General features: G+C 36.5%; 2 protein-coding genes across 2 annotated transcripts; one reads left to right on the plus strand and one right to left on the minus strand.

The window, feature by feature from the left end:
- Positions 1-1,878: 1,878 nt before the first annotated feature.
- LOC134811852 (uncharacterized) lies at positions 1,879-19,930 on the minus strand. The gene is made up of 6 exons (XM_063818951.1): positions 19,840-19,930; positions 19,197-19,265; positions 9,221-9,334; positions 8,865-8,968; positions 8,187-8,303; positions 1,879-2,133 (listed from the first exon to the last, which is right to left on the minus strand). Exons 2-6 carry the CDS (start codon positions 19,248-19,250, stop codon positions 1,965-1,967), a joined length of 558 nt encoding a protein of 185 aa, XP_063675021.1. The 5' UTR covers positions 19,251-19,265; positions 19,840-19,930; the 3' UTR covers positions 1,879-1,964.
- LOC134822999 (uncharacterized) lies at positions 17,227-18,812 on the plus strand. Its single transcript, XM_063834306.1, has 5 exons — positions 17,227-17,411; positions 17,569-17,759; positions 18,020-18,141; positions 18,330-18,462; positions 18,584-18,812. Exons 1-5 carry the CDS (start codon positions 17,310-17,312, stop codon positions 18,810-18,812), a joined length of 777 nt encoding a protein of 258 aa, XP_063690376.1. The 5' UTR covers positions 17,227-17,309.
- Positions 19,931-27,013: the final 7,083 nt, after the last annotated feature.

A 27,013-nucleotide genomic window follows, 5' to 3' on the forward strand; every position in this document is an offset into this window, starting at 1 on the left:
CCCGTCTAACCCTAAAGTGGTGTCAAGACTCAAGAGACTAAAATAATTATTACCTATTTAATTCGCGTTTTTGACACCACTTGGCCGGGGGTCCAAATTTTGGGCTCTAAAAATCCTATTTCTTGGCCTATTTTTTATTTTTTCATGCTGATTTGAAGGCCATTAAAGCATTTGACCCAGTCAAAAAAGTTTCAGTTGTATATCTTTTACGGTTTTTGCGGAAAGTCGTGTTAAAGTTGATGCCATGGTGTCAGTAAAATGGCACGGAACCATATATATATATCGTCTCCTTTATATATAGTAAGATTATTATACATTCTATTATAGATGTATAATGTATTGTATACATTACTTGTACTAGCAGGAACCCGTATAACCCTAAAATGGTGTCAAGACTCAAGAGACTAAAATAATTGTTATCTATTTAATTCGCGTTTTTGACACCACTTGGAGTGTCAAACCGAATGATTTTTGTGCAAGAACCAATACAGTAGAAAGTGTTAGACTTGACATATCTGGAATCTGCTCGTGGACTAAAGTCAGTATTTGAGCGAACTTTCTTTGATGTAACAGTTTCTCATCTAATGTTACTTTCAGTTTTCTTGCACAGCTCGAGGAACGATAAAGAAAAGAAAGATCTTTATCAAAAATATTTATAATAAACAAAAAGAGCAATATGCTTAGGGCAGAATTTGATATTTTATCATGGTTGAGAAAATTGAGAATTTAAGTAGTTGTTTGTTTTTAGAACCCGTCCCCAATCTCGTATCGGAAAATGACTAAACTCAGGTCTGAGTGTGAATACGGGTGGTACCTGCAAGTGTGTTCATTAAGCATTTAGAGTTTTGTAAAACTGCAGTTACAATTGTGCTAGAGTATTTTTAATTTTAGTATATACGATTGATATCAGGTCTATAATTATATCCCTACATGCTTCCAAAATTTGTAATCTCCAACTTTCTGCACAATGTACTGGAATGTTTTGAAGAAGGAAAAAAAAGAAAGTGACATATAAATAAAATCAGCGACTTAATGTTAGGAAGGTGACTTTAATTCCCTAGTTTCTTAAGTCAGCTTTAAAAAAAGTTGAAGTATGTAACGTCGATACCAAACCGATTATTGAGCGATAATAACTGAGTAGTTGATTCCTGGGTTGCAGAGTCATTCAGATGTTTCAGTCTTCGAATGTGGTTCTTGTTCAGTTCTGTCCATATTTCCTCGTGTTATGTTCAAAGTTTTTAACTGTCATATTGTCCTCAAATTATTTGTTAGTTTAAGTTTTATTTTTTAGTAGTTTAAGTAGTTATAATTTGTCATACGTTGAATGACCCGCCGCGCACAAGTGCGCGGCTCCCCCTGTATTCACCTAGTGAAACGACCGTGGGGGTCACGACGTGATACAAGTTATAATGGTAGCAATGAACCAATTCCACTGCCTGTATAATTGTCCTCTGCCAATTGTATTTGTACCACATGATTAAATTAAATGTATAATTTAAAAAGTATCATTGAATAGTTTCTTTTTATTTACTGTTAATGTCTGGCTCGGATATATTCCAAAATGAGCTATTAGTATTTGTTTCGAAGTCATAGACTGTAACAATTTAACTTAAAGGTAATATAGTAAAATCATTTCGATTAATTTGCAATTTAACTTCATATATGTTTGCACAATGGGTAACTTTATTCACTCACAAAAATATCATTCCTATGTTCCATACCCCATCTTTTTTAGTTTCTCAAGTACAACAATACACATATTTTCTCATGAATGGCAACATCGCTACCAATAACGCTTATAACCGATTGTTCTTCAATGTTGTTGTCTCAGATAATTCTTGCTGTTTGCCTCTTTTATACCGACATGAAATGGTACAAACTTTCAGTTTTAGCCAAAACCAGACATTACAATGTTCATTTTGATTTTGATTGCATATAATCTGTCGGCAGTGTTTTCCTCATGTTCATCTCTGGATGTTTATCTCCTGTTTATACGTTTCCTGATTTTCCACAAATTCTGATATGACGCCATTTCTTGGTTTGGTAATGACTCCTCTTGGTCTCGTCATTTCACTCGAAATAACGTTCATTACTGTGGTTTCAGGTGCAAGTACCTCCATCGTGTTGTATCGCCTGTAATGATAGTTAATTAATTAGCAATTAAAGTTTATAATAGATGGTTAATTAGATATCAATAAAGCAGGTTAGTCTTGCTTATCTGATCTAAAATTTGCAACTCTCTCACTTTTTATCAGACTATTAGTAATTTTTGTATTATATACAGTTACACTTTCCTATGATATTCTATAAATTTGGGTTGTGACGTTTTATTAAATTCTTCTTTTAACACTGGTCAAGTCTAAAAGTATATTATATAGAGATCTTACAATAGTCAAACATATAAGACAAACGAAGACTGAAAAGCTTATAAATATCAAACTTGATCACTGTTCAGCACAAAACATCGTAAACTAATAACATTAACATAATAAGCTAGCAATAATAATATTAAACTAATAACATTAACATAATAAGCTAGCAATATTAAACTAATAACATTAACATAATAATCTAGCAATATTAAACTAATAACATTAACATAATAAGCTAGCAATATTAAACTAATAACATTAACATAATAAGCTAGCAATATTAAACTAATAACATTAACATAATAAGCTAGCAATATTAAACTAATAACATTAACATAATAAGCTAGCAATATTAAACTAAAAACATTAACATAATAAGCTAGCAATATTAAACTAAAAACATTAACATAATAAGCTAGCAATATTAAACTAATAACATTAACATAATAAGCTAGCAATATTAAACTAATAACATTAACATAATAAGCTAGCAATATTAAACTAATAACATTAACATAATAAGCTAGCAATATTAAACTAATAACATTAACATAATAAGCTAGCAATATTAAACTAAAAACATTAACATAATAAGCTAGCAATATTAAACTAATAACATTAACATAATAAGCTAGCAATATTAAACTAATAACATTAACATAATAAGCTAGCAATATTAAACTAATAACATTAACATAATAAGCTAGCAATATTAAACTAATAACATTAACATAATAAGCTATAAGCAATATTTTGAAATGTAAATTGTTAATGCTGAGTGGGCCCGAGAATCGAAATTATGAGGGAGAACAAAATGCGTTTAGCTAGTAAATTCAATAAATAACAACGAACCAACAACGTTCAAAGGTTCAATAACTCAGCAGATTGCAGAACAATAGCTAAACTTCATAACATTAAAATAACCATGAGTTCCTATAGTAGAGTAGTAGGTCTACTCGTCGGGATTACTCAATGATTGATTCTTGATTCTCAAACGGAACCAAGGCAGGGACAAAAGGAAATCGCGGCATGTGCGGAATCGCGATTTTTCCCATTATTTGCGACAAATTTTATGTATAGTTTAATGTATACTTATAGTCTGTTAAAATTCGTGGTATCGCGATTTTTGGCCAAAATATTAATAATCGTCAAATCCTTTTGTCCCTGAACCAAGGTCGAAAAAATCAAATGTTATATCTCTGTCCAAGTTTGCACAGTAGAAGTTGGGGTCATCTTTCATTGCTTGCAGAATTGTTTTGTAGGCTTTCTCCGGTTCACAATATAGTGGAACCTTTGATGTCTTAGTGCACCATTTGACACGTGCGGTGAGGAATTGGGGACATTCTATGGAAGAATCGCAAAAAGTTGTAATAGTCGGGATTTTGTCTGGAAATAATGCAACTACAACGGCTTGATCTGATAGTGGTCTTTTGACAGAATGCATAAAGGGTGAAGGTTCAATTCTACGTTTTTCTTCTAGAGCGAACATAATTGTTATTTCTTCCGTTTGATCTTCTACACACTCCATTTCCTTGTAATATACATACTCTAAAGTGAGCGATAATTCAGTGCCATAAATAGGAAACGGCCATCTTTTGTCGCTCAAATTAGTAATCCCCATCTCCTCCAACACTTTCTCAACATGCATAAAACGGTATCTGTGAACGGATCGTTCACGTCCTTTCCAGTTAGACAAATTGAGGACAAAGGCTTGCTTCAAAAAATCAGGCACAAATGATACATCTTCAGGTTCATTAACATGCATCCAAGAAAGAAGACACTCTACAATACAGAATTGGTCTGATGTATCTGTAAGTAGCCGTGGGAGATAGCTGATGTCATTTTTATCGAGTATCTTCCAGAACGAAAAGAGTGTGCCTTTTTCTTTCATTTGTTCAAAGGACTCCACAAGTTTGACATGCCTATAAATGACTGCTTGATGCCTCTGTATAGATAAAGTATCCTGCGACGAAACTTCCAAACCTACCAATTTATCAAGTAATTCACTGGACAATGTACCAGGGCACTTAATCCAGGTAGTTACAGAATCGGCTGTTTCTAGAAAATCAATTAAAAGATTATAATTAGACAGATCTAGAAGAAGCTTTATCCAATGAATATATTTTGAAAAGATATCTTCATCCAGCAGAATCGCAATTAGCCCGTTCTTTTCATCAACTCCTGAGATCAAACTATCCATAACTTGGTGCAGCATCCCCTCTGCGTGCATTTGTTTCACTTCTTGTTTCCAATGGAGCGAGCCAGGAGACCAGTGCAGGCTGAGCAAATCCAACATTGCTTCATGGGAACTACTCCACCTTTTTCTTTCAAAGCCATATAGATAGAGAGCGAGCCTGTAATCAGTAAGTAAAGCTCGACAGGGTCTGTATATCTCGTTAGTCATAGCTTTATCAGATGACGATTTAGCGCAAACAATGAGGCTGTTGAAGATAATTTTTACATCGTTTAAAATTTCCAAGTCCCTCCTTGGTGTCATTTCTAATGACCCGAGCTTTTGGAGTATTTGCTCTCGTGCGTCTGGTATATCAAAGATTATCATAAGCTTTAGGATATCAGAGAAGTTTTCAAGAGTTAATTTTACTGATCCACCATTGAGAATGGACAAGAATTCCCGGACATGTTTATTATCGGGGATGTGCAATTCTTTGCTATCCTCTAGTGACTCCTTCAGGACCCTGCTGTGCTGTGCTAAAAGAGCTCCGCTGCGTTCGATGGTTTCTGAATCAGTTATGATTTGGACGGAAGTGTTCAATTCGTTGCTTGAGAGTAACGGGATAAAATCTTTATACAGATTAAGTCTCCATCCACCAGCAGTTGTGTATTTAATAATATTGCCTTCTTTTTTACAGCCTGCTGACATTTCTATCTAAAATAAAACGTTTATAGCGTAGTATAGTTGTTTATGTTCCTTATTAATTTTAAATAGTAAATTTCAACATTCATGATCAAAACATTAGTCAATAAAGATCAGTTGACTCATAAGTTACTGGCAAATGGCAATGCACATCTTTATGTCAGTTATGTGGGTTTTTAATATCTTATATACTTACAGTATTTAACCAGGAAGTTAATATATTCCGAAAAAAAGACCTAAAAAGAGGTAAACACTAAACAAGTTTTCGTCTGTGTGCACTATGCAGTGAAGCATCTTCGGATAAAATGAATCGCGAAATCGAACAGTCAAATTTAGAAATAACAGTTTATGTGAGAAAAGAAATAGTGTCAGGTACCGCAGTTTACTCATGATGCTATTTCAACTGTCGAGGCAGTCAAATCGTTTCTCAGTTTATAGTTATGCTCAAGTTATCAAGTATGATATTTATATACCACTGTCAATTTTATACTTATATATTTTGAGTCATGACATAGACACTACTGAACCAAAAGTGTCAGTGATGATCACGCAACAAAATCCATTTTTCGACTGTCAAGTATTTCATATTTGTATAAGGTTTAAATTATATGTGTTTTCATGAGTGCACAGACCAGTAAATTACTAACACCATAAAAAACCACGTGTATGGTTAAGTGAGAGCTGAGATTGATGATTATTGCTCTGCAATAATCATCAATCAGTATAGTAATCAGTACCGGTAGGACATATTCGAATTTTAGCTTTCCGCGACCTAAATTTCATTGTTTTGACTGAATTTTTCTTGAATGAGTATGACCATCTTACAAGGTCACTGAGGATGGCACAAGACACAATCGAGGTACTCAAAGTTCTGGTTCACTAGTCATGAAAATAAGTGCAATGAAGCCGATCTTAAATTTGAACTTTATTTGTTAACAACGTTTATCATCATGCCATTATTCAAGACTCGGAGTTGGTCCAAGCCTAATTGAGAGTCAAAGACTAATGAAATTTAATCCAAGATTACAGCAGAGCTGGTAAATTTGATTATTCGAGTTAAGCCAATCCCAACTGCCTGGCACGATCACGTGAATCATTTTACCAGTTTATCAATCTAGACACCACCTCAACAGAAATAATTACATGCCCTGCTAACTAATTCGATAATCAACGAAGTTTCTCTTTCATCATTGGGCGGGCTGCAGACTGCAAAGTGAAAGTGAAAGTGATCATGACTGAAACAGAACAATCACGGAGAAGCGTGAGGTTGGGCGTCGCGTTATAGTTCCTATGTCTGTTAAAAGATCCATCAACTCACATTGATTCTCCATAGTAACTCTGGCAATTGGAAAGTTTGTCTCTCCTCCGTTCTACTTATCTTTTGTTACGAATGTTGAGACATGGCAGTGTTTTACTCCTGTTCGATCAATGTGCTTTCTGCGCAAAACTATTCATCGCAGTTCAGTAAAATTACTTCATATTGATATTCTGACTATTTCACATCATATTTATACTTATTATCAGATTTTTAAATATTTGTACTTTATTCTGTTCGATCATCATATTATACCTCCCAAGTGTTCAAACCGTACTATTTAATAGATAAACAAAAATGGACTTCAAGCTGTTCTTACTTCTGGGGCTCATGGTCTGTGTAGTCTTCACCGGTGAGTATTGCTATTTAAATTTAACTTGTATTATACTTTCAAATCTGGACCTAACGTTTCTCTTTTCTTGAAAGAAAACTGTTTGTCACCACCTGTTTTATCTCGAGATCAAAATTTTGAGCTGACAAAAATTCTATTTTCCACCCTAAACTTTGGCAAATTCTTGAAACTTTTACCAGCTGAAAATGAAATCACAACTTGTTAAATATACAATTTTTTATTAACGTATTGTTGCTTACTTGCTGCTGATAAAAACCGTGGCCTACAACAACAACAACAACAACTAATAATTTATTCTTGGGTAATTGCTTTCATTTTATTTTATAATAAAACTCACGTTACTATCTTTCAGAAGAAGACGGAGGAGAAATTGATGGCGGAGAAACTGATGGCGGAGAAACTGACGGAGGAGAAGAAGAAGGAGAAGAAGAAGAAGAAGAAGAAGAAGGTGAAACAGAAGAAGAAGGTGAAGAAGGTGAAGAAGAAGAAGAAGAAGAGGGTGAAGAAGAAGAAGAAGGTGAAGGAGGTGACGGTGCCCTCGCAATGTCTACTGTTATGCTTCCTCTGGCTGCAGCTCTCTACCAACTAGCATAAAGTAAGATTTAACTCCTGACTTGTTCTCCTATTATAACAATACATATTTACGTCAATCTCATCACATAATACTTTAACAAAAGTTTGTCTCCAAGTAAAACAATTTTCTCCTCAGAATCTTTTGAAACCCGGATCACCGGAATGCTTCTTCCGAGCTACAGCGTGAATTCGACATAATCTGACCATGAAGAGCCGCAATTCTCCTTCTGAGGAGTACTTCTGGCTTTGAGGTGGACTCAAGAATTAAACATTATGCGGGGAGCAAGACGATGCTTTTTACTGTTTGTATCCAAGCCAAAGAAAAGCTTTTTAGCAAATTGATATGTTAACTTTCATTGTCATTTATATTTTAAAGAATAATATTAGAATTGATATTGATATCCTTTTTGTATTTCGGTTCAATTTTAGTTTTATGGAAAAACTTTTGTGTTTTGTCAACCTTAAAAGTTAAAGCATATTTTTTGTTCCAAAATCAAGTCGACTCAAAAATCTGAAACCTTCCAAATTTCATAATTGTAAAAATTAATAAGATCTTACCTGGGGACCTCAGGCTATAATGTTCGTAAACATATGAAAAGCGATTCGGCGGAATGACAGGCTGAGCGCCGCCCATTAACTACATTAAAGTAAGATCTAGAACAATTGTAAAAAGTAAAAATTAACTATGATTTAACTCACGCTAAATCATAGTCTGTAGATGCAGCGGAGTTGATCCTAGCTCGTTTAGCCCGGGGCTGGTCGCTCATGACACTTTTAGTGTCCACCTCCAAGTCTACTCTGTCTATTTTCCCCGCCCTGGAGAGTGTGGGCTTTTATTTAAAAATATTGGTCGTCAAGGAAAATTCAGTTGTTCCTGCTATTTTGATAGGGATTAGAAAAACAAACGTGAAGTTCATCTACTTTCTAGGCGAGTTTTAATTCTATAACTTAATAGAAGTTTCGTTGTTAATGTTTGATGAGGACAAGGCTTCACATAGCCATGTGTATACGCGTACTGCGTGACCGTACGGCGGTCGCGCGCTACTGCAAGCGAGAGGGCTCTGAGCAAGGACAAGGCCATGAGTGGACAGATTATATGTTGATCAATTTAGCACATTTTATTCTCCGATCATTACCAAACGTCTATCACAACCATCTTATTCCTTATTTTACGTAATATCGAATGCATAGTGAAGCTGTGGCACCAATGTAATTTTTTTACCTGAGTATTTAAAAGTAGTCATGAAAGCATGAACACGATTTACCTCGAGGCGACCCGCTTGTGACTCGACTAGTTCCAGCTTTTTATGACCATCCTCAACGGAGTATGACCTCAATAAATGTAATAGATTTATAGTACTGTAATTATACGGTTACCTGAGTATACGTTTCTTGAGAGGGGTGCCCGGAGCTGGAACCAAGTCTAGTTCTTGAGGAAGACAGAAGGTCCTGTGTCCCAACCTCCGCTGCTTGTCTATTACCTGTTACACATGACACGTGTTATTTACTTTCGTCACGTGTTATTTACTTTCGTCACGTGTTATTTACTTTAGTCACGTGTTATTTACTTTCTCACGTGTTATTTACTTTTGTCACGTGTTATTTAATTTCGTCACGTGACATGGAGATCCATCGTTGTGACATGTGACAGCGATGAATCAGTTTTTAGCATCGACAAAGTTTATTATATACTCACATATTTGATCTCCATATCCAAGTTATTATATACTCACATATTTGATCTCCATATCCAAGTTCCTCTCGCTAACTTTCTTCTGTGCTTCAAACTGTTTCAGTTTGTTTTCTAACGATATCTCCTCCCCTGCATTTCTTCTATTCGCGTGATCCTGAAATCATATGGTTTATGGTTATATTTTAGCGACAAACAGGTACGTTTCGCCAAGCTGTGAAAAATACAAATGGCCTGCCAAACTCATCAGCGATTGTTGGTCTGGAAGTCCTTCAAAATGGACTCTCAATAATATGATATAATTGATGCCTGAAAGTTAATTACCTTATCGGACCTTATTTGGACGGACATCTTACTATATATAAAGCGAGACGATATATATATATATACAGTAAGATCGTGGAGAGCCAAGAAATCACAACCCCTGAGTTCTATGGCAGATACCGTGACGACATATACATCACCTGGACTGAGTCACTGGAGAAGCTAGACCAGTTCCTACTTTGGCTCAATCAATACCATCCAAACCTCAAGTTTACAATGTCGACACCTTCTACAGAGGGGACTGAATTTCTAGACCTGTTTATTTACTCGAAAAATTGCAAGCTAGAAACTAGGACGTACTGCAAACCTAGTGATGCCCATAGCTATTTACTCCCACAATCCTGCCACCCTACACACATAGCAGAGATTTTGGAGGACTTAATAAACGTAATGCTCTTAATGAAATAAAAAATTGACCTTTATATGATATGCTTTAATATTAATCTTTCCACAGACTCTTGCATTTTGATGTTTACTTTCACCTCTGCATCTTTTGTTTATATCTTATGATTGAATGAGACTTTCTCACAAATTCCCCATCTCAGTATTGATCTATTTTTGTCATGTTTTTAATTTACTTCATAGAACAGTTATTTTAATAAACTTGCTTTCAGAATGAGACATGTAAAGATTACACAATCGATAGCTTAATGTGAATTTCGTGTTTTACTGTTTCACTGAATGTCTCAAATATATATATATATTTATTTATCCGTGCCATTTTACTGACACCACGGCATCAACTTTAACGCGAATTTCTGCAAAAACCGTAAAAGATATACAACTGAAACTTTTTTGACTGGGTCAAATGCTTTAATGGCCTCCAAATCAGCATGAAAAAATAAAAAATTGGCCAAGAAATAGGAGTTTTAGAGCCCAAAATTTGGTACCCCAAGTGGTGTCAAAAACGCGAATTAAATAGGTAATAATTGTTTTAGTCTCTTGAGTCTTGACACCATTTTAGGGTTAGACGGGTTCCTGCTAGTTACTTGAACGCTGGAGGCCCTAGCGTTCATTTTAATGTCCGTTCAAATAAAGTCCGTTCAATTAATGTCCGTCCAAGTTAAAGTCCGTTAAAATTTTTTCAAAAATTTTTCCATTTCGAACTTTTTGTCCAGAATATGACAATTTTTTAATTTAAGTCAATTTCAATAGCTATCATTAGACTAAACTATATCGTTGAATCAATAAAAACAAGGTATTATAAAATTTTAACAATGGATTTAAAAATCATTTGCTAAAATCAAAAAACGTCAAAAAAAGGATAAAAAATTCGGATTTTTGATGGTTTTGATTGCCTTCTAGCGTTCATATTAATGTCCGTTCATAATTATGTCCGTTCAAGTAATGTCCGTCCAAATAAGGTCCAATAAGGTATAATATGTTATGGTTACAGTACATTATCTACTAGAATAGAATATGTATTCCAATCGTAAAACATAATTATGATTAACTTTCACTAGAATGATTAACTTCCATTTCTAGCGTGCTTGGTTTATACATGTCTAGTCGAAGTTGGCGACACGATCGAGCTCTCTAGTGACCTCACCACACTGTCACGTGCCAATAAAGTGGTGGCTATAAGTACAAAGAAGCTCCACCTGGTGTGTGTTTCAGTTGTAGTAGAGATAGTGTTAGTTTAACTTATTTATCTTAGTCATCTGAGTTTCAGTTACAAGTTCTGGTATTAGAGGTTTGTTGTAATTTATCTTTAATTATCAGCCATATCAGTAGCCACTAATTGCCGCAGTTTTAAATTTTATGATAAATTATTGGAATCACTTTGCCGAGATTAAGTCCTACTGTTTTTGTGGCTGGCAAACTGATCATCATCTCCCCCTTCCATCCCTCACATCTCCTCCTGGCCTCCCTCCTCCGCCACACGTTACTAAAATGCATACAATATGTAATATTTATATGTAAAGAAAGTAACCTGTCGTTTAGAATTGTACCATTTTTCCATATCGTCTGTTATCTCAAGAGAACGGCATTTGTACGATATATTGCTGGTCGGAGATTGCAATTCAACTATCAAGTTTAAATACAGAATATATTGCAAAACATGTAAAGATGACTAGAAGTAATCTCGGAAATAAAAGAATTCCTGTAGTACCGTAGAAGAGTCATTACGAATACAACCTTATGTTCATGCCCCATCTAATTGAACCCACTCAGTAGTGCCAAATTGAATACTAGGAATGATCTTTCCACACACACACAATTCCAATGTATACACTAACTGGAGCAATGACTCCACCCGCCACCGTAAATCACACTTCTAAAGTTCTGATGGATTTCACTCTCCAATGGCCACTAACTCACGATATAACGGCGTCACTAAGACTGACAAGTAATAACGGAATCGATCGGTTTTGCTATGACGTCTTAAAAGTCGGGATGACCTTTTTTGCAAGTCACAGGTTTGAGGTTGCATCGGTAACACGAACAACAGGTAACGGGTGTTCTTCTCTGCCTTGAACCCAAATTAGGCGTCCTACAGGCACAATATAATTATAAAAACATTATGCAAGCAAAGGTAGACGAGCTATATCCGCTGGATCGTTTGTTTTGAACATCATTAAAATAATGCACAGCATTAATTTAAAAACAGAATGAATATTTGTACGTGCAGCTTTATAAAATATCCAGCATGTAATTCCCTCAACTAATGATATACGATTCATTCGGCAAAAATCATTTCCTGCTTAAATATAAAAACACACAAATATATATTATATTTACGTTTATTAAACCTGATCTGCTGTAACATATATAAATTATTGTTAAACCAATTTAAGTAATGCCAAGTGCTCGCCACTTGGTTTCTATCTATAACTTTGAAAAGTCCATCATCATTTCTTAAGTTTAAATGTGTAGAAGTAAGTTTATATTAAAATCAATGCACACAAATATATTTTGTTAGAAATGAATAATATTGTAAGGTAGGATATATCGTGATCATGTAACGTTAGATTGGCAAGTTTCCATAAACGATATTTTATTATCGGCGCCAATAACCGCTTATTGGGCGCTTTTTAAAAAAAAAACCGTTTACAATCGATTTTTTTATATATACTTATATAGCAAAAACTTAGTTTTCTACAATTCAACCTATATTCTACATCATAGAACTGTATATTGTTGTAATTATAATATGGCCATTCAAATGGGCAAAACATATAATAAGAAACAGTGCCATTATCAGTGCTCACAGGTGCCAACTCAAAACGACAACACTATAATAGCAAAGGCATATCGTTAAATGAGTAACAATGTGAAACACAGCAAGCACTGTACAAAGAAAGGAACAATTAAATTATTTAGTGCACATCGAACAACCTCAGCCCCGCAATTTAACTGAACAATAAAGCTAAGTATCCGCCAAGAAAGAAGTTAAACTCCTCCTCCTTTTGTCAGTATTGTCTGCACTAAAAACTGATAACCAGTTATAGTTATACAGTATACACGTGTAAGTTGTGGCAAATATGAGTGACGAATAACGTGGATTCAGCTCACTTAGCGTCTTGTAATTACTGTTAAAAGTGTAGATGAGTTATGTGGACTGCCCGTCTGTAATGATTGTTAGTGACCAGGAACTGACGTGAGTTAACATTGCTCTTTTGTTTATCTGATCCGTTTAATTATTATTTACTTATTATTTTCCTATTAATATCTTTATGACCTATCAATAACTTAATAACCACGGATTTTATGTCATGTAACGACTTTAATATTGCAATGTCAATGCTTCGATGTGTGGGAATATGCATTGACTTAACAATATGCTACCAGTCAGTCCATCAGTCAATATTTTAAAGATACCACTCCTTTGGAGCCTGCATCTTATGTCATACCAGGAATTATAGCATAATGATATCAAAGATAATTAAAAATATCAAGGACGGATGCAATTGATATTTGATATAAAAAATCTAAGCATAAATACAAAGAGGCTGGCTCAATTTGTATAATTCACCTTGTCGATAACAAAAGAGCCTGCAATATCATACATCAGGATGCTGGATTATGGTAACTATAGGACGGGCTTGTTTGCTCTATAGATATCAGGGCATAACTGCAACGAACCTGTCTTCCCTTACCTTATCCCTTATCAGTATTGTCGCCTATGCTTTTAAATAAGGGAATATATAACTAAAAGAAGGAAATGAATATAAATTTTGATAAAACGTATCAAAATAAAGAAAGTTTTAACAAATAACGGGCAGCATGATAGTTACTCTAAAGTTTAAGACAGTAGGCACCTCTCCTAATACTTCATACGACCCCAACAATCGAGCAGTCAATATCTTTAACATATAATCGCTCCTTTAATAGTTTAATAAAGCCTGTGTTATATATCAGGAAATCTGCATCAGGGACGGGCTCCTTTTGACCCTGGCATAAATACAAAGAAACTGCCTTATCTTTTTAAATGTCGGCTTATCGGTTATGAGTCATAAACGATAAGCCGACAGGATACCCGGTGAGGTATTGATAAGGAGACTAAAAGCAATAGTATTGGGTATAATGTCAACCAGTCAGTGAACACAGCTGCTGTTACCCTACTGGGTATTATCATCACACGTTTCGGCATAATCTTGAGGTCGTAATAATATAAAGATGTCCGATAAGAAAATCAATAAGGATAAAAGTCTCAAATCCAATGTATGAAGCAAGTTTTATTGAATAACGGAAAGCCTTGTAGAATGCAAAGTAAAAACGTTTGAAACTCCTCTGATCTCGATAAGTCCTCTATTATAAATCGACATGCAATCTCTGATCTTAACAATTACACGGTCTTACTATTATACACGTGCGTGGTATCTCGTCACTGGGGCTAGGAGCCTGTCAGGAGCCTTCAGGAGCCTTCAGGAGCCTGCCAGGAGCCTGTCAGGAGCCTGTCAGGAGCCTTCTAATTGCTGGAGAGGGACTGGACCGACTGGTATAGTGGAGTGGAGTGGAGTTTACTAGGTCCCAGAAATAAGGAGGTATAATGGTTAGTACCGCTAGTTACATGGTTATGTGGAGTTTACTAGCTCCCAGAAATAAGGAGGTATAATGGTTAGTACCGCTAGTTACATGGTTATGTACTTTATAGTTTGTACCCAGGATATACCTTATCGGACTTTATTTGGACGGACATTAATATGAACGCTAGAAGGCATTCAAAACCATCAAAAATCCGATTTTTTTTCATTTCTTTGACGTTTTTTTATACCAGCTAATGATCTTTAAATCCATTTTTTATACAATAGCATATAATATAATTGCGTCTCAATACTCAATACTCATTATATTACATTGCAGCAACCGCAATACAGAACAGTTTTAAGTTCAACGTACAATTTTTTTCCCTGCTCTTGCCGAAGGCAAAAAGATCGTAGGGAATAAGTAATCGGGTTTGGATATATGAGGTGGCCCGACGGTCCTGCGATGTCGACAAAAGTCTGCTCCTTCGCAATATAGACCACTCCCCTATAATTATGAGTATAGGAAGCGTCTGTTATTATAATGCGCGCGACGCTCGGCATGTGTTAGTTAATTGCAGTATCCAACGCGAATTTCAATTGTCAAACGATGCCGTTCAAATTAAATTAGCCCAAAATTTGTGCGCGGCGTACTAAATATTCGATTACATGCAATCCTGCACGCCTGCAATGACATATTACGATGAAAATATTGCAACTTTTTAACAACAAAATAATCCAATATCTAATCTTTTTAATCGATAAAATTAACTTTTCGTTGCAAATATTAACGGTTTAAGCAGGGAAAATTAATCGTGCGTGGTGTAACCGCGGCGAAATTCTTGTTATTTTTGCATTTTATTTTTACGAAAACCTACTATTTATTGTTACTAAAACAATAGCATATAATATAAGCATCTCAATACTCAATATATTACATTGCAGCAGCCGACCGCAATACAGAACAGTTTTAAGCTCAACGTACAATTTTTATTTTTACATTTTATTGTTACTAAAACCTAATATTTATTGTTACTAAAACAACAGCATAAAGCATATAATATTAGCATCTCAATACTCAATACTCAATATATTATATTGCAGCAGCCGACCGCAATACAGAACAGTTTTAAGTATAACGTACAATTTTTATTTTTACATTTTATTGTTACATTTTATTGTTACTAAAACCTAATATTTATTGTTACTAAAACAATAGCATAAAGCATATAATATTAGCATCTTAATACTCAACACTCAATATATTACATTACATTTACAGCAGCCGACCGCAGTATAGAACCTTTTTAAGTTCAAAAATTTATTATCAAATTTACTTACTTAGTTTTATCATTTGTTGCTACTATATACTAGCGGAACTTATTGACATTTTGCGCGGAACTTATTGACATTTTGATCTTAGAAAAATATGTTAATACTCTTCTATTATGTTGTCATTTCAATAAAGTTGTACTATTAAAGTATTAAGGGGTCGTTCACATATTACGTAATCAATATTTTGGCAATTTTTACCCCCCCCCTCCGTAATCAACCGTAATTAAGACCGAACCCCCCCCCCCCCCCCCCCCCCGTGATCAAGACCCAACCCCCCTCCTATATTACATAATCAAGATTAGTAATCGCAAAACACTTACTAAACGAAAATTGGTTTAAAAACGAAAATTTTGATTACATAATTAACGAAAATTGTCCAATTCTTTTCTGCAAATATCAGTGTACTCAATTGTGTGAGTCCCATATAATAATGTTTCTTCCCGGTACTCCTAGTGAAAATTACCTGCGTGAACCGAGCATCCCACTTTTGAAAGGTTATTAAAATAGAGTATTCTCATACCTTATCAGACCCTATTTGGACGAACATTAAATGATCGGACATAATTATGAACGGACATTAATATGAACGCTAGAAGGCATTCAAAACCATCAAAAATCCGAATTTTTTTCATTTTTTGACGGTTTTTATTTCAGCAAATGATTTTTAAATCCATTTTTTATACAGTAAGTAAGAATAGCAGTCGTTAAGCAGTAAAAATTTTAAAATATGTGTACATGATCAGTGTCTAATATCACATATCATCTTCATCAAATGGGTTTTCGTGCATGAAATAGTCCATGCTTAAAGCATCAGTGATTTCTAGCTTTATGGAAACCTTTTTTTATCAAACTACCCCGGTCCTGCATTTCAGTGTTAACTTTTACAAGCCATTTGGCGTGAAGTGGTTTTATCTTAGACAACTTAAGGTTAACCTTAATCAGTTTTCCTAGCACTGTTTCATTACCTCCCCTGAGTAATATGAACTGTAACAACGTCGGACAATGTCCTTTGCAACACGATTTACCGTAATATCTAGAGACTGGAAAAAGTTTGTCATGTTGGCGGGGACTAACTCATGAACTATGTTGTTGAGTGCCATAATTCCGTTAACTTTTTCCCCCAAGTGACCCTTGAAAACCTCATATAGTTATACTATAAGTAGAGTTTTCTGTGCCTCTGGCAGACCAAGGAGAACCTTTCCTTCGTTAACTTAAGGCACAATAAAGTTCTCATAGTTGTCATATTGTGGACAAAAAGTTCAAAGTGGAAAAATGTTTGAAAAAAATTCAACGGACTTTAAGTTAAATTCCGTTGAATTTTTTCAAGTTTAACTTGGACGGACCTTAAATGAACGTTCTTTATTTGAACGGACATTAAGATGAACGTAAGGGCCTCCAGCGTAAACATAAAATTGCCAGGAACTGCCAGTCCAGTAAATGTCAGATAGCATGTGGGTGAATGTCATTGCTGGAGTAACTAAAAAACTAAGGGAAAACTAAATCAACATGTCGTGGGCAGTAGTGATTACTCCGTTTGATGGACGCAGAATTACCAAGGTGGTGGCATTATTTGTTGAAGTTGGGGACACAGTTAAAATAATAGAAAAGGTCAGTCTTTAATAAACAAAGCTCTCGACCTAGATTAATAAATAATAGGAAGGCATCTTTGACAAATGAGTCATCGTATGAATTCAGACTGACGGCTTCAATGTTGATTCATTGATAAAGATTATAATTAAAACTCATCCTTACTCCTGTTGACCAGACCTCAGAAAAGTGGTGGCTGTGTACGGACGGAGTTGAGACTGGCTACCTTCCTCCTCACTGCCTCCTAGTTACTCAGCAGGAGGATGGTGAAGAAGAAGAAGAGGAGGAATCAGAGTTCAGCTCTGTTGATCTGGATATAACCTCCATTCTAAAGTCAGAGAGTGATGATGAAATGAGCTCACCTAGCAGGTATACAAATTTATTGTTATTGTTCGAGCTTGGTTACATGTCCTTTAAACTTTTAAAGGGGATAAGAGGGCAATGGGGTATTGAACTATTTGTTTCTGTCCGGTTTCTAATTCAGAATACCACTCACAGTATCCAGCAGTAGTATACAAATAAATTAAAACGAACTATTTCGAAACGAGCTCAGGCCTCAGTCTGTTTCACTGGTTCATGGAAAGAGCTATAAGTAAAGTAATATAAATAACGTGGTAAATTCAATCTAGATCAAGTTCAGACAAAAAGGTAAAGTTCAAAGCCGAGCACACGGTTCACCTTATCAAGAAAGACAGTGAAATAGGGACTAAAGAACTGGGCAAGGTTCACTTTACTGAACCGATACTGCAAGGTTAATTTTTTAATTTATCTAAGTAATTATACTAAGAAGTTTGATTTGTAATTCTAGCTTATCCTATTTTAGTCTGAGAAACCTAATTTTAAATTTACTACTCATAGAAACTTCGTGATCTGTAGTCTAAGTATCAAGATAAACTTAGTGAAACAACATTTTAAGTTTACCGATTTAATTTGTTTCAGACGATCCAAATTCAGACAAAAAGGTCCCACGAATAAAAAGAAAGGTGTCATTTGGTTTCAGCAAGGATAAATCTTACGGCTACTTTGTCAATCCGCTATATAAAAAATCTTGTGAAACAGAAAAAAACAAAAAGTAAGAATGATCGCTCAAATCTAAATTACCTCTAAATTTCTTGAAGAAAAAGATTTTCAACTTTTAAATTGAATGCGGTAAAATTCTTTAACACTATATGCCCCTAAACCCTTCACTTTAGAAATGCGTGTGACAAGGACGTTTGTAACCAGTGGAGAACCAACACCCACACTGACTGCTACAACCTGAACCAGTTTAGAGAGAAGGGCCTCCCCACCTCTGGCAGCGAGCCAGAGCCCGGGTTCATATCCAGCTCTGTGGGGTTTGTGACCGGTCTGTGTGGTGGGCGACGGAGGGAGACTGACATGAGGGGCTTCAACCTCATGGCGTTCATTATATCAGGAGAGTAGTGGTTATGTGCTCTGTGGTGGGAGACGGAGGGAGACTGACATGAGGGGCTTCAACCTCATGGCGTTCATTATATCAGGAGAGTAGTGGTTATGTGGTACGGGTATTTAAGGTTGTGTTGCTGCTATAAGCAGTATTGTACACAATATACGAGATGGGGTACAGGACACAAGTTGAACAAGATCCTTAATTTAGAAGAAGATTACGAAATTACTGAATTTCTTATTCGCACACCTGTTCTACCATATAAGTTCAGCTCAGTTTGACACAAAACGAACAAAACGAACTTCTGACACATGCTGTTTAGGTAACGGTCACCAACACCAAGACTTGTGTACTTGTGTTGGAATCTTACTGATTTAATTAAATAAAAACAAAGATTTTACCTGAAGTTTGTTAGACTTGTTGACCAGTTCGCTCCACGATTTGTGTAGGTTCATAACGATGTCTTCTTTCTGTAAATGTGCATGTCATTAGTTATTTTAATCTAGTTCGAAGTATCTTGTTGTATTTATTGATTGTTTTATACATGTTTTTGTTTATTATAATTTTTTTAAATACGTATTTACGTCCACGGCCCACAATCCACATGTGTTTAGATACGACATTACTATCACTACTCTTTTGCACAGAGTTTATGCTCCACTTTTACATGTCAAAGCATTGTTTTATCAATGATAAATCGTTTAAATAAATCACCAAATTGATTTAACAACGAAAATGATTAAATAAGAGTTAGAAATTATGTAAAATCAAACACAATCAACCACAATCAACGAAAGACAATTCGAAAATAAAAAATGTATCCTAAAGAGATATCAAGTCGCGACAGTTGGGCGACAAAGTTAAACTTGAGGATACAAAAACGATAGCCTCGATAAATTTAAATCTCAACGAATGGCATGTACAAAAACTTGTAGTCTTACTCTTAGCCATTCTATCATTTGATGTAACATTTGATGTAACATTTGATGTAACATGAAATAAGCAACAAGATCGAATAAGAATTATCTTTCGTGGAAACCTTACCCTTGCAATATTTGGTTGGTAACCTCCTAGCTTTGGCTGGCAGCCATAGTAAAGCTTGCTGACGAGGACTCTTCTTACTAAACTAAACCATGTACTTAACCGTGTTTTGACGTGCTGTAAGGATACAATGGCTTCCGTATTTAAAATTTTCAAAGGAATTACGTGTTTTTAATGACATGTTTTTGTAACTGTGTAAACTGTTATTAATGCGTCAAATGCCCATTGATAAATCATCATCAACTTGCCTTGCTAAACTTTATTTTAACTTGCTTTTCTTCAATTGACATTCGAAAGTTTTATTTTATTTGCTTTGATTTAATAAACTCATTCTAGGTGGAGGTGAACTTTGAAGGGTGCTCATATTCAGATGTCGAAAAAGAGTAATTTTGTAACCCACATATTTGTTCAAATGTAGCATTCTTCCACGAGATTATCCAAAATATCCAATCTTATCAGGATTGATATAGTTTATAGAGTTATATTTTGATTGAAATAGAAATGGGAATGAGTGACTGCCCATTCGCAATGGAAATCTATTGGATCTGGCTACCAGCCGGCTAATCTTCAATCTTATCATCATGACTATGTTGACAAGCAAAATAGAGCTGGGACGTGATAAAGGACCACTTATTCGCATTAAAATATTAACTATTCAGTAGACACATGTAATACTACTTTATAAAATATCAATATTACTACAAATATCAATATCAGACGGTGCAGAAACTGTATAAATGAAATTTATGTAAAAAAGGAAAACTGATAATGAAATAAGCGCGAATATATAGCGAACTTGAAGGCTAAGTATCATTCTCACACCTCAACCTTTAAAACTACTGAAACAAATGAAGAGCTTTAAAACCTTCGGTCATCTGCTTCACTTGCACAATGATAAACTAGCAGCCGTAATGGAAATTTGAAAACATTTGAAAACATTTGAAAACATTTGAGATTCATTCTGAACGAGACCGTTTGAGGTAATAACCAGACATTAATAAATGCCAATTCAAAACAATGCATAATTTTAATTAAGTGTGCAAGTAGCTATAAGGTAACAAAGTAATCTTGCGATTTTGTTATGCAGGACGAGATAAAGTAAGTAAGATGTACTTACGTTTGCACTTTGCGGCGTGGTTTTATTTGTATTACTTTTAAATGTAGGAGTAGTAATAAAAGAGTAAAGTATTGGCAGGAAAGTGGTTAGAAAGATCTCGAATTGTTGGTGATGCACTCTAAAATCTTTTGAATTTCTATCAATTACATCGGTCATGATCATTCATTGTCAGAACTCTAATATTGAATATTGTGAATATTGTGAACACATTAACGGGACAAAAATAAAATATTCCGTCCTGTCGTCTTACTAACTTACAAAGAGTGGTCACTATTGATTCTTGGGAAAACGTTAAATCTCGGGTAATATCGGACGAAACACTTTACATTTACATGACTGAACACAGTTTTGAAAAAATGAGCAGGTCATACGATTCGAAAAAAATAACTGTTTTTCAGAAGAAAAAAAAACTTTCATCTAAAAACATGATCACTGCTCTCATGATCTGCTAAATCTGAAAAATAATGTTGTCACGCGTCAACTGGAGACCGCCTGATAGTCTCTCACCATGTCATAGAATAATGACAACGTAGCATGTATGATACATTAAACAATGTGTATCATAAGACGACTTACTCCGACTTAAGTCGGCTTCTTGGTCCGAGCAACTACAATTCCTCGCCACACGTCGCGGTCAAGCATAACAGATCTTATCTCTTCAACACAGGAAAGGCTGGTGTCCTTCTTTAGCATGTCCAGAAACGTAAGGTGGGGCCTCCCCGGTCTCCTGTATCCATGCTGAGGAGCTTGATAAAGTTTCAAATCGGTACTGTCACGCGCGTGATCACCAATATCTAAATAGCTAAATGTTGACAAACGACTTTTGTTAAAACATTTATTCAGATTTCAAGATGAGTCTAATCTTTTTAATTTCAGCCTCACCTTTACTAATACTTTATCTGTTCGTTCTTTGGTGTTCTAAGGTGAATTCTAATGAACTGTAGATTGGGCTGCAGATAAGCTTATCAGGTAACCAGGTAACCAGGTAACCAGGTAACCAGATGTAGATAAGGTTATCAGGATTGGTCGATGAGGGGTTCTGTTACTGGTTTTACAACACAACAGCGCGTCGTAAACTCAATATTTAATATAAATAAAGATTGAAGCTCTGAGTCTTCATCTGATAACAATTCGTTGTAGTATGAAAAATAATGGAACAATTCTTCTGATTGAACTTATCAAGTAAAAACTGTAATACGATGCAGGGAAAGAATGATAATATTTAAAATATAAACTTTTATAACAGTGTTAATTCTTAATTCTTCCACAGTACGTACTAGTCGTCCTTGTAAAGTTTCAGTTAGTAAACGTGGATGATGATTCTACCGTTCGTGTTTCTTACTGTTCTCATAGCGTTATCATCTGGTGCACCTGATCATGACAACTTGCAGATGAAATTCACAGCACTCAAGTTCACCGAGGATCCAAATAGCTACTTCCAATTTCGTCCAGATTTCAGCCCATTCACTCACGTCATCTCCGTTTGCGGGTGGATCAAGTCCCTTGGATCCTCGGAGTACCCTACAATTCTCCACTATGGTCACTACGAGCTGACTCTCCTGGATAACGGGAGATGGGTCTGTATCCTAGGATCCTGTACTCACATGTCCAGTAAGCTCCACGTGACCAAGAACACGTGGTACCACACGTGCGTTGTCTGGAGTACCTCCTCCAGTTCTCACAAGTACTACGTGGACGGTGAACTGCTTGGCACTCTGCCAACAAGATCGGACAGGCTGCTGAAGACAGGGGGAGAACTCACAGTGGGGAACTGGGGAGGAGATTATTACAAAACCCACCAGTTCGGAGGGGAACTATTCTATTTGAACTTCTACGCTAAAGAAATGTCTGCGGAGGAAGTGAGGAGGATGGTGTCAGGTGGGATGTGTGGTAACATGTTTCTGGATGAGCACGAGGATGCTCGTATTCTAGGGTGGGAGGAGATATTAGAACAATCCCGGAGTGGAACTGTTACAGAGGTGGATATGACTGGGGAGTGTGTTTCTACTTTGATAGCACAGGCTATCGGAAAACTAAGGGCTGGTGATACAGATAAGCAGGAAGATAAAGAAACTGAAGTGGAGGCAGCAGAAACTAAGCTTAATGATCACACTGAACATACGGAGATGAGTCTGAAGCAGGATCTAGAAAATGTTTCCAAGCAGCTTCAAGATGTTAAACAAGAGCTCAGTAGAACGAAAGGAGAACTGATTGAGTGTAGGGAAATGATTCAAGAAAATTAGGTGCGTATAATTATTCATTTTGTAATTGTTATTTACCTTTAAGATTGAGGTTTAAGCACTTACTTGTAATTATTTCCGATTTTTCATGCCATTATAACATACTAGTGTAACCCGTGCCTACGGCCGGGAAAGTATAAACCCGCCTATTATATTCGAAAACACGCATTACATTATCTTCTCGAATGTATCAATTTTATAAAATAAGTTAATTTCAACTAGGGAAATATAAATTGAAGTTAATGTTTTGGGGACGTTTGTGTGTTTTTTGTGTGTATTTTATTGTGAGTATTTAAAACAAGATAGGGACTATAATTGTAACGGTTTAAGTGTATACGTCTGTATTAATGTTGCCTCCGATTTCACTACACTGACAACATTCACTTTTTATTTTTTGTGTTATTTTTTACTTGAGATCTCATATCATAAAATTTTACCATCGCGATACGGGTATTAATTTACCTCCCAGCGGTGAGACACCGCTTCCCTCCATCGCCATGTTTGAAGCTCTCCCATCATCTGTTCTACTTCAGAGGGAAGTGATTTATTTTATATTTTAAAATTGTTATTATTCCAGTATATATACTGGAATAATAACAATTTTAAAATATAACTTGGCAATGCCAATAGACCTCAAGAATGATTTTACACGATTTTTTTACACGATTAGAAAATTTATTTGTTATAACAAATAAATTTTCTAATCGTGTAAAAAAATCGTGTAAAATCATTCTTGAGGTCTATTGGCATTGCCAAGTTATTTTATTATGTAGCAAATCTGTTATTGGGGGAGAGAGAACGAGAATGGGAGAGAGGGAGAAAACGTAAGACACTTAAGTATCACATTTTGGTCACAAAATGATCGATTAAACCACTTACCAGGGACAAAAGGAAATCGCGGCATGTACGGAATCGCGATTTGTCCCATTATTTGCGACAAATTTTATGTATAGTTTAATGTATAGTCTGTTAAAAATCGAGGTATCGCGAATTTTGGTCAAAATAATCTTGAAATCCTTTTGTCCCTGCCACTTACCACCGACCGATTTAAAAAAACTCAATCATTTGGCTTCGTCAGAGTTTTGTCGGCACTATACCGAAAAAAAAACCAGTCACATATCTCTTAGTCTTACCGTTTTCTTGATTTAACCATTCGTAAATTACAGACAGACACACGCGCATTTATTGAGATTATTAGTATAGATGACACTACGACAGTCTATCGTTAGACCGACTTACTTACTGGCATATCGGGAATTAATTAAATATAAATCAGATTATTCAGAAACTAGTTATTTACCCTGATTTTGCTGTCTGCTGCATTTTTAAAAAAATGTAAATTTCAGGTGAACTGGAAGAGGTGGCAGGGACGAGAGATCTAAATGGTGTCTAAATTGAGATTGTGAGAAATGATAGCTGAGCGTAATTGTTTGATTGATGTTGATATTTTCAATCTCGAGCTTCAGCGTCCATCGTTGTTTAAAAATTGCAAAAACATGCATGATTTGCGGTCTAGAGTAGTTCTGAGCAACATCAAAACAGTGGTACGCGGTTTTTAGAAATCGTTATATTCATAATTAAAACTCTTTCTATTTTCAAGTTTAACAGTACATTTGTTAAAATGACCGCAGATATTATAGCAGCTTATATTATATTCAACAGGTGGTAGAATATATTATGTGTGACAGTATAATTACATTCTATTTTACAAAATGATTTAAAGTTGTATCCAAGAACCATGGTAACATATTATCAAATAAACTTTTTTGATAACATTCTAATTTTTCAGTGCATAAATATAATTTTATACGACAAGTTTATCTTTAAGATTTAAGATTCTTAATATTTAGTATGATTTTCTACCCAGAGAAATTCTGAGCGGAGTCAAAACAGCGGTATGCTTTTTTTTGAAATTTGAAATTTTCCGATTTTTACCACTTTCTTTTCAATTTTAATAACTTACATCTGTTAACATGTAAAATGACCGCTCAAATTAAAACAGTTTTATATTCATTGTGGTGCAATATAAATTTGATTATATAAATTTGATTATGTACAATTACAGTCTATTTTACAAAATAATTTAAAGTGCAACCAAGGTAACATATCAAAATAAACCTTTGTGATAAAACTTTTCGGTGCATATCTGAAATAGATAACTAACAAAATCCTAACATTGATTCACAAACATTGCTCAGAAAACAGCACCTTATTCCAGTTCAAACTACCAAACTACTCAATCTGATAACACCACCAGAGACACCTGCAGCGGCTTTAAGTAGCAGGCTCCTTGTTTCCAGGAGTCGCCCTCTTAGAGCCCGCCCCACCTGCAGCAGCTTTAAGTAGCAGGCTCCTTGTTTCCAGGAGTCCCCCTCATAGAGCCCGCCCCACCTGCAGCAGCTTTAGGGAGCAGGCTCCTTGTTTCCAGGAGTCGCCCTCTTAGAGCCCGCATCACCTGCAGCAGCTTTAGGGAGCAGGCTCTTTGTTCCCAGGAGTCGCCCTCTTAGAGCCCGCCCCACCTGCAGCAGCTTTAAGTAGCAGGTTCCTTGTTTCCAGGAGTCCCCCTCTTAGAGCCCGCCCCACCTGCAGCAGCTTTAGGGAGCAGGCTCCTTGTTTCCAGGAGTCCCCCTCTTAGAGCCCGCCCCACCTGCAGCAGCTTTAGGGAGCAGGCTCCTTGTTTCCAGGAGTCGCCCTCTTAGAGCCCGCATCACCTGCAGCAGCTTTAGGGAGCAGGCTCCTTGTTTCCAGGAGTCGCCCTCTTAGAGCCCGCCCCACCTGCAGCGGCTTTAGGGAGCAGGCTCCTTGTTTCCAGGAGTCGCCCTCTTAGAGCCCGCATCACCTGCAGCAGCTTTAGGGAGCAGGCTCCTTGTTTCCAGGAGTCGCCCTCTTAGAGCCCGCCCCACCTGCAGCGGCTTTAGGGAGCAGGCTCCTTGTTTCCAGGAGTCGCCCTCTTAGAGCCCGCATCACCTGCAGCAGCTTAACTTTAGGGAGCAGGTTCCTTGTTTCCAGGAGTCGCCCTCTTAGAGCCCGCCCCACCTGCAGCGGCTTTAGGGAGCAGGCTCCTTGTTTCCAGGAGTCGCCCTCTTAGAGCCCGCATCACCTGCAGCAGCTTTAGGGAGCAGGCTCCTTGTTTCCAGGAGTCGCCCTCTTAGAGCCCGCATCACCTGCAGCAGCTTTAGGGAGCAGGCTCCTTGTTTTCAGGAGTCGCCCTCTTAGAGCCCGCATCACCTGCAGCAGCTTTAGGGAGCAGGCTCCTTGTTTCCAGGAGTCGCCCTCTTAGAGCCCGCATCACCTGCAGCAGCTTTAGGGAGCAGGCTCCTTGTTTTCAGGAGTCGCCCTCTTAGAGCCCGCATCACCTGCAGCAGCTTTAGGGAGCAGGCTCCTTGTTTTCAGGAGTCGCCCTCTTAGAGCCCGCCACACCTGCAGCAGCTTTAAGTAGCAGGCTCCTTGTTTCCAGGAGTCGCCCTCTTAGAGCCCGGCACACCTGCAGCGGCTTTAGGGAGCACCTTCTTGAAGGAGAGGAGCCACCTACACAGCTCCGTCTGGTTCTGAGGTACACTTGTCACTGTGAAGAGGTTCTCTAGGATTGAGAGTTTCTCCGAGGAGAGCGAGTCTGGCTGTTCTAGAACCTGAGGGAGGAGGGAGGTGGTTAATTTAATAGATAATATAATATGTTCATATTTACAACTTAAATACATTGCTGCACGGAGGCACCATTTAGGGGCGAGGGTGCGGATTCTGTAAGTCCTGCGGAATCGCATAATTTGCCGCACCAAATGGTGCCACTGCATGATCAACAACCATGGTTGGTTAATCTTTG

The sequence above is a fragment of the Bolinopsis microptera genome, chromosome 1 (genome assembly GCF_026151205.1).
Source record: "Bolinopsis microptera isolate Bmic1 chromosome 1, MBARI_Bmic_1.0, whole genome shotgun sequence".
Classification (NCBI taxonomy): Eukaryota; Metazoa; Ctenophora; class Tentaculata; order Lobata; family Bolinopsidae; genus Bolinopsis; species Bolinopsis microptera.

Bases quoted from the DNA above. Each gene is read 5' to 3' on its own strand.
- LOC134822999 (XM_063834306.1), top strand. From the start codon at position 17,310: ATGTCGTGGGCAGTAGTGATTACTCCGTTTGATGGACGCAGAATTACC. The intron at 17,412-17,568 runs GTCAGTCTTTAA...CCTGTTGACCAG, and splicing joins CAGTTAAAATAATAGAAAAG to ACCTCAGAAAAGTGGTGGCT. The intron at 18,463-18,583 runs GTAAGAATGATC...CCTTCACTTTAG, and splicing joins GAAACAGAAAAAAACAAAAA to AAATGCGTGTGACAAGGACG.
- LOC134811852 (XM_063818951.1), bottom strand. From the start codon at position 19,250: ATGAACCTACACAAATCGTGGAGCGAACTGGTCAACAAGTCTAACAAA. The intron at 8,969-9,220 runs GTGAGTATATAA...CATGTGTAACAG, and splicing joins TGGATATGGAGATCAAATAT to GTAATAGACAAGCAGCGGAG. The intron at 8,304-8,864 runs GTAACCGTATAA...CACACTCTCCAG, and splicing joins CTCAAGAAACGTATACTCAG to GGCGGGGAAAATAGACAGAG.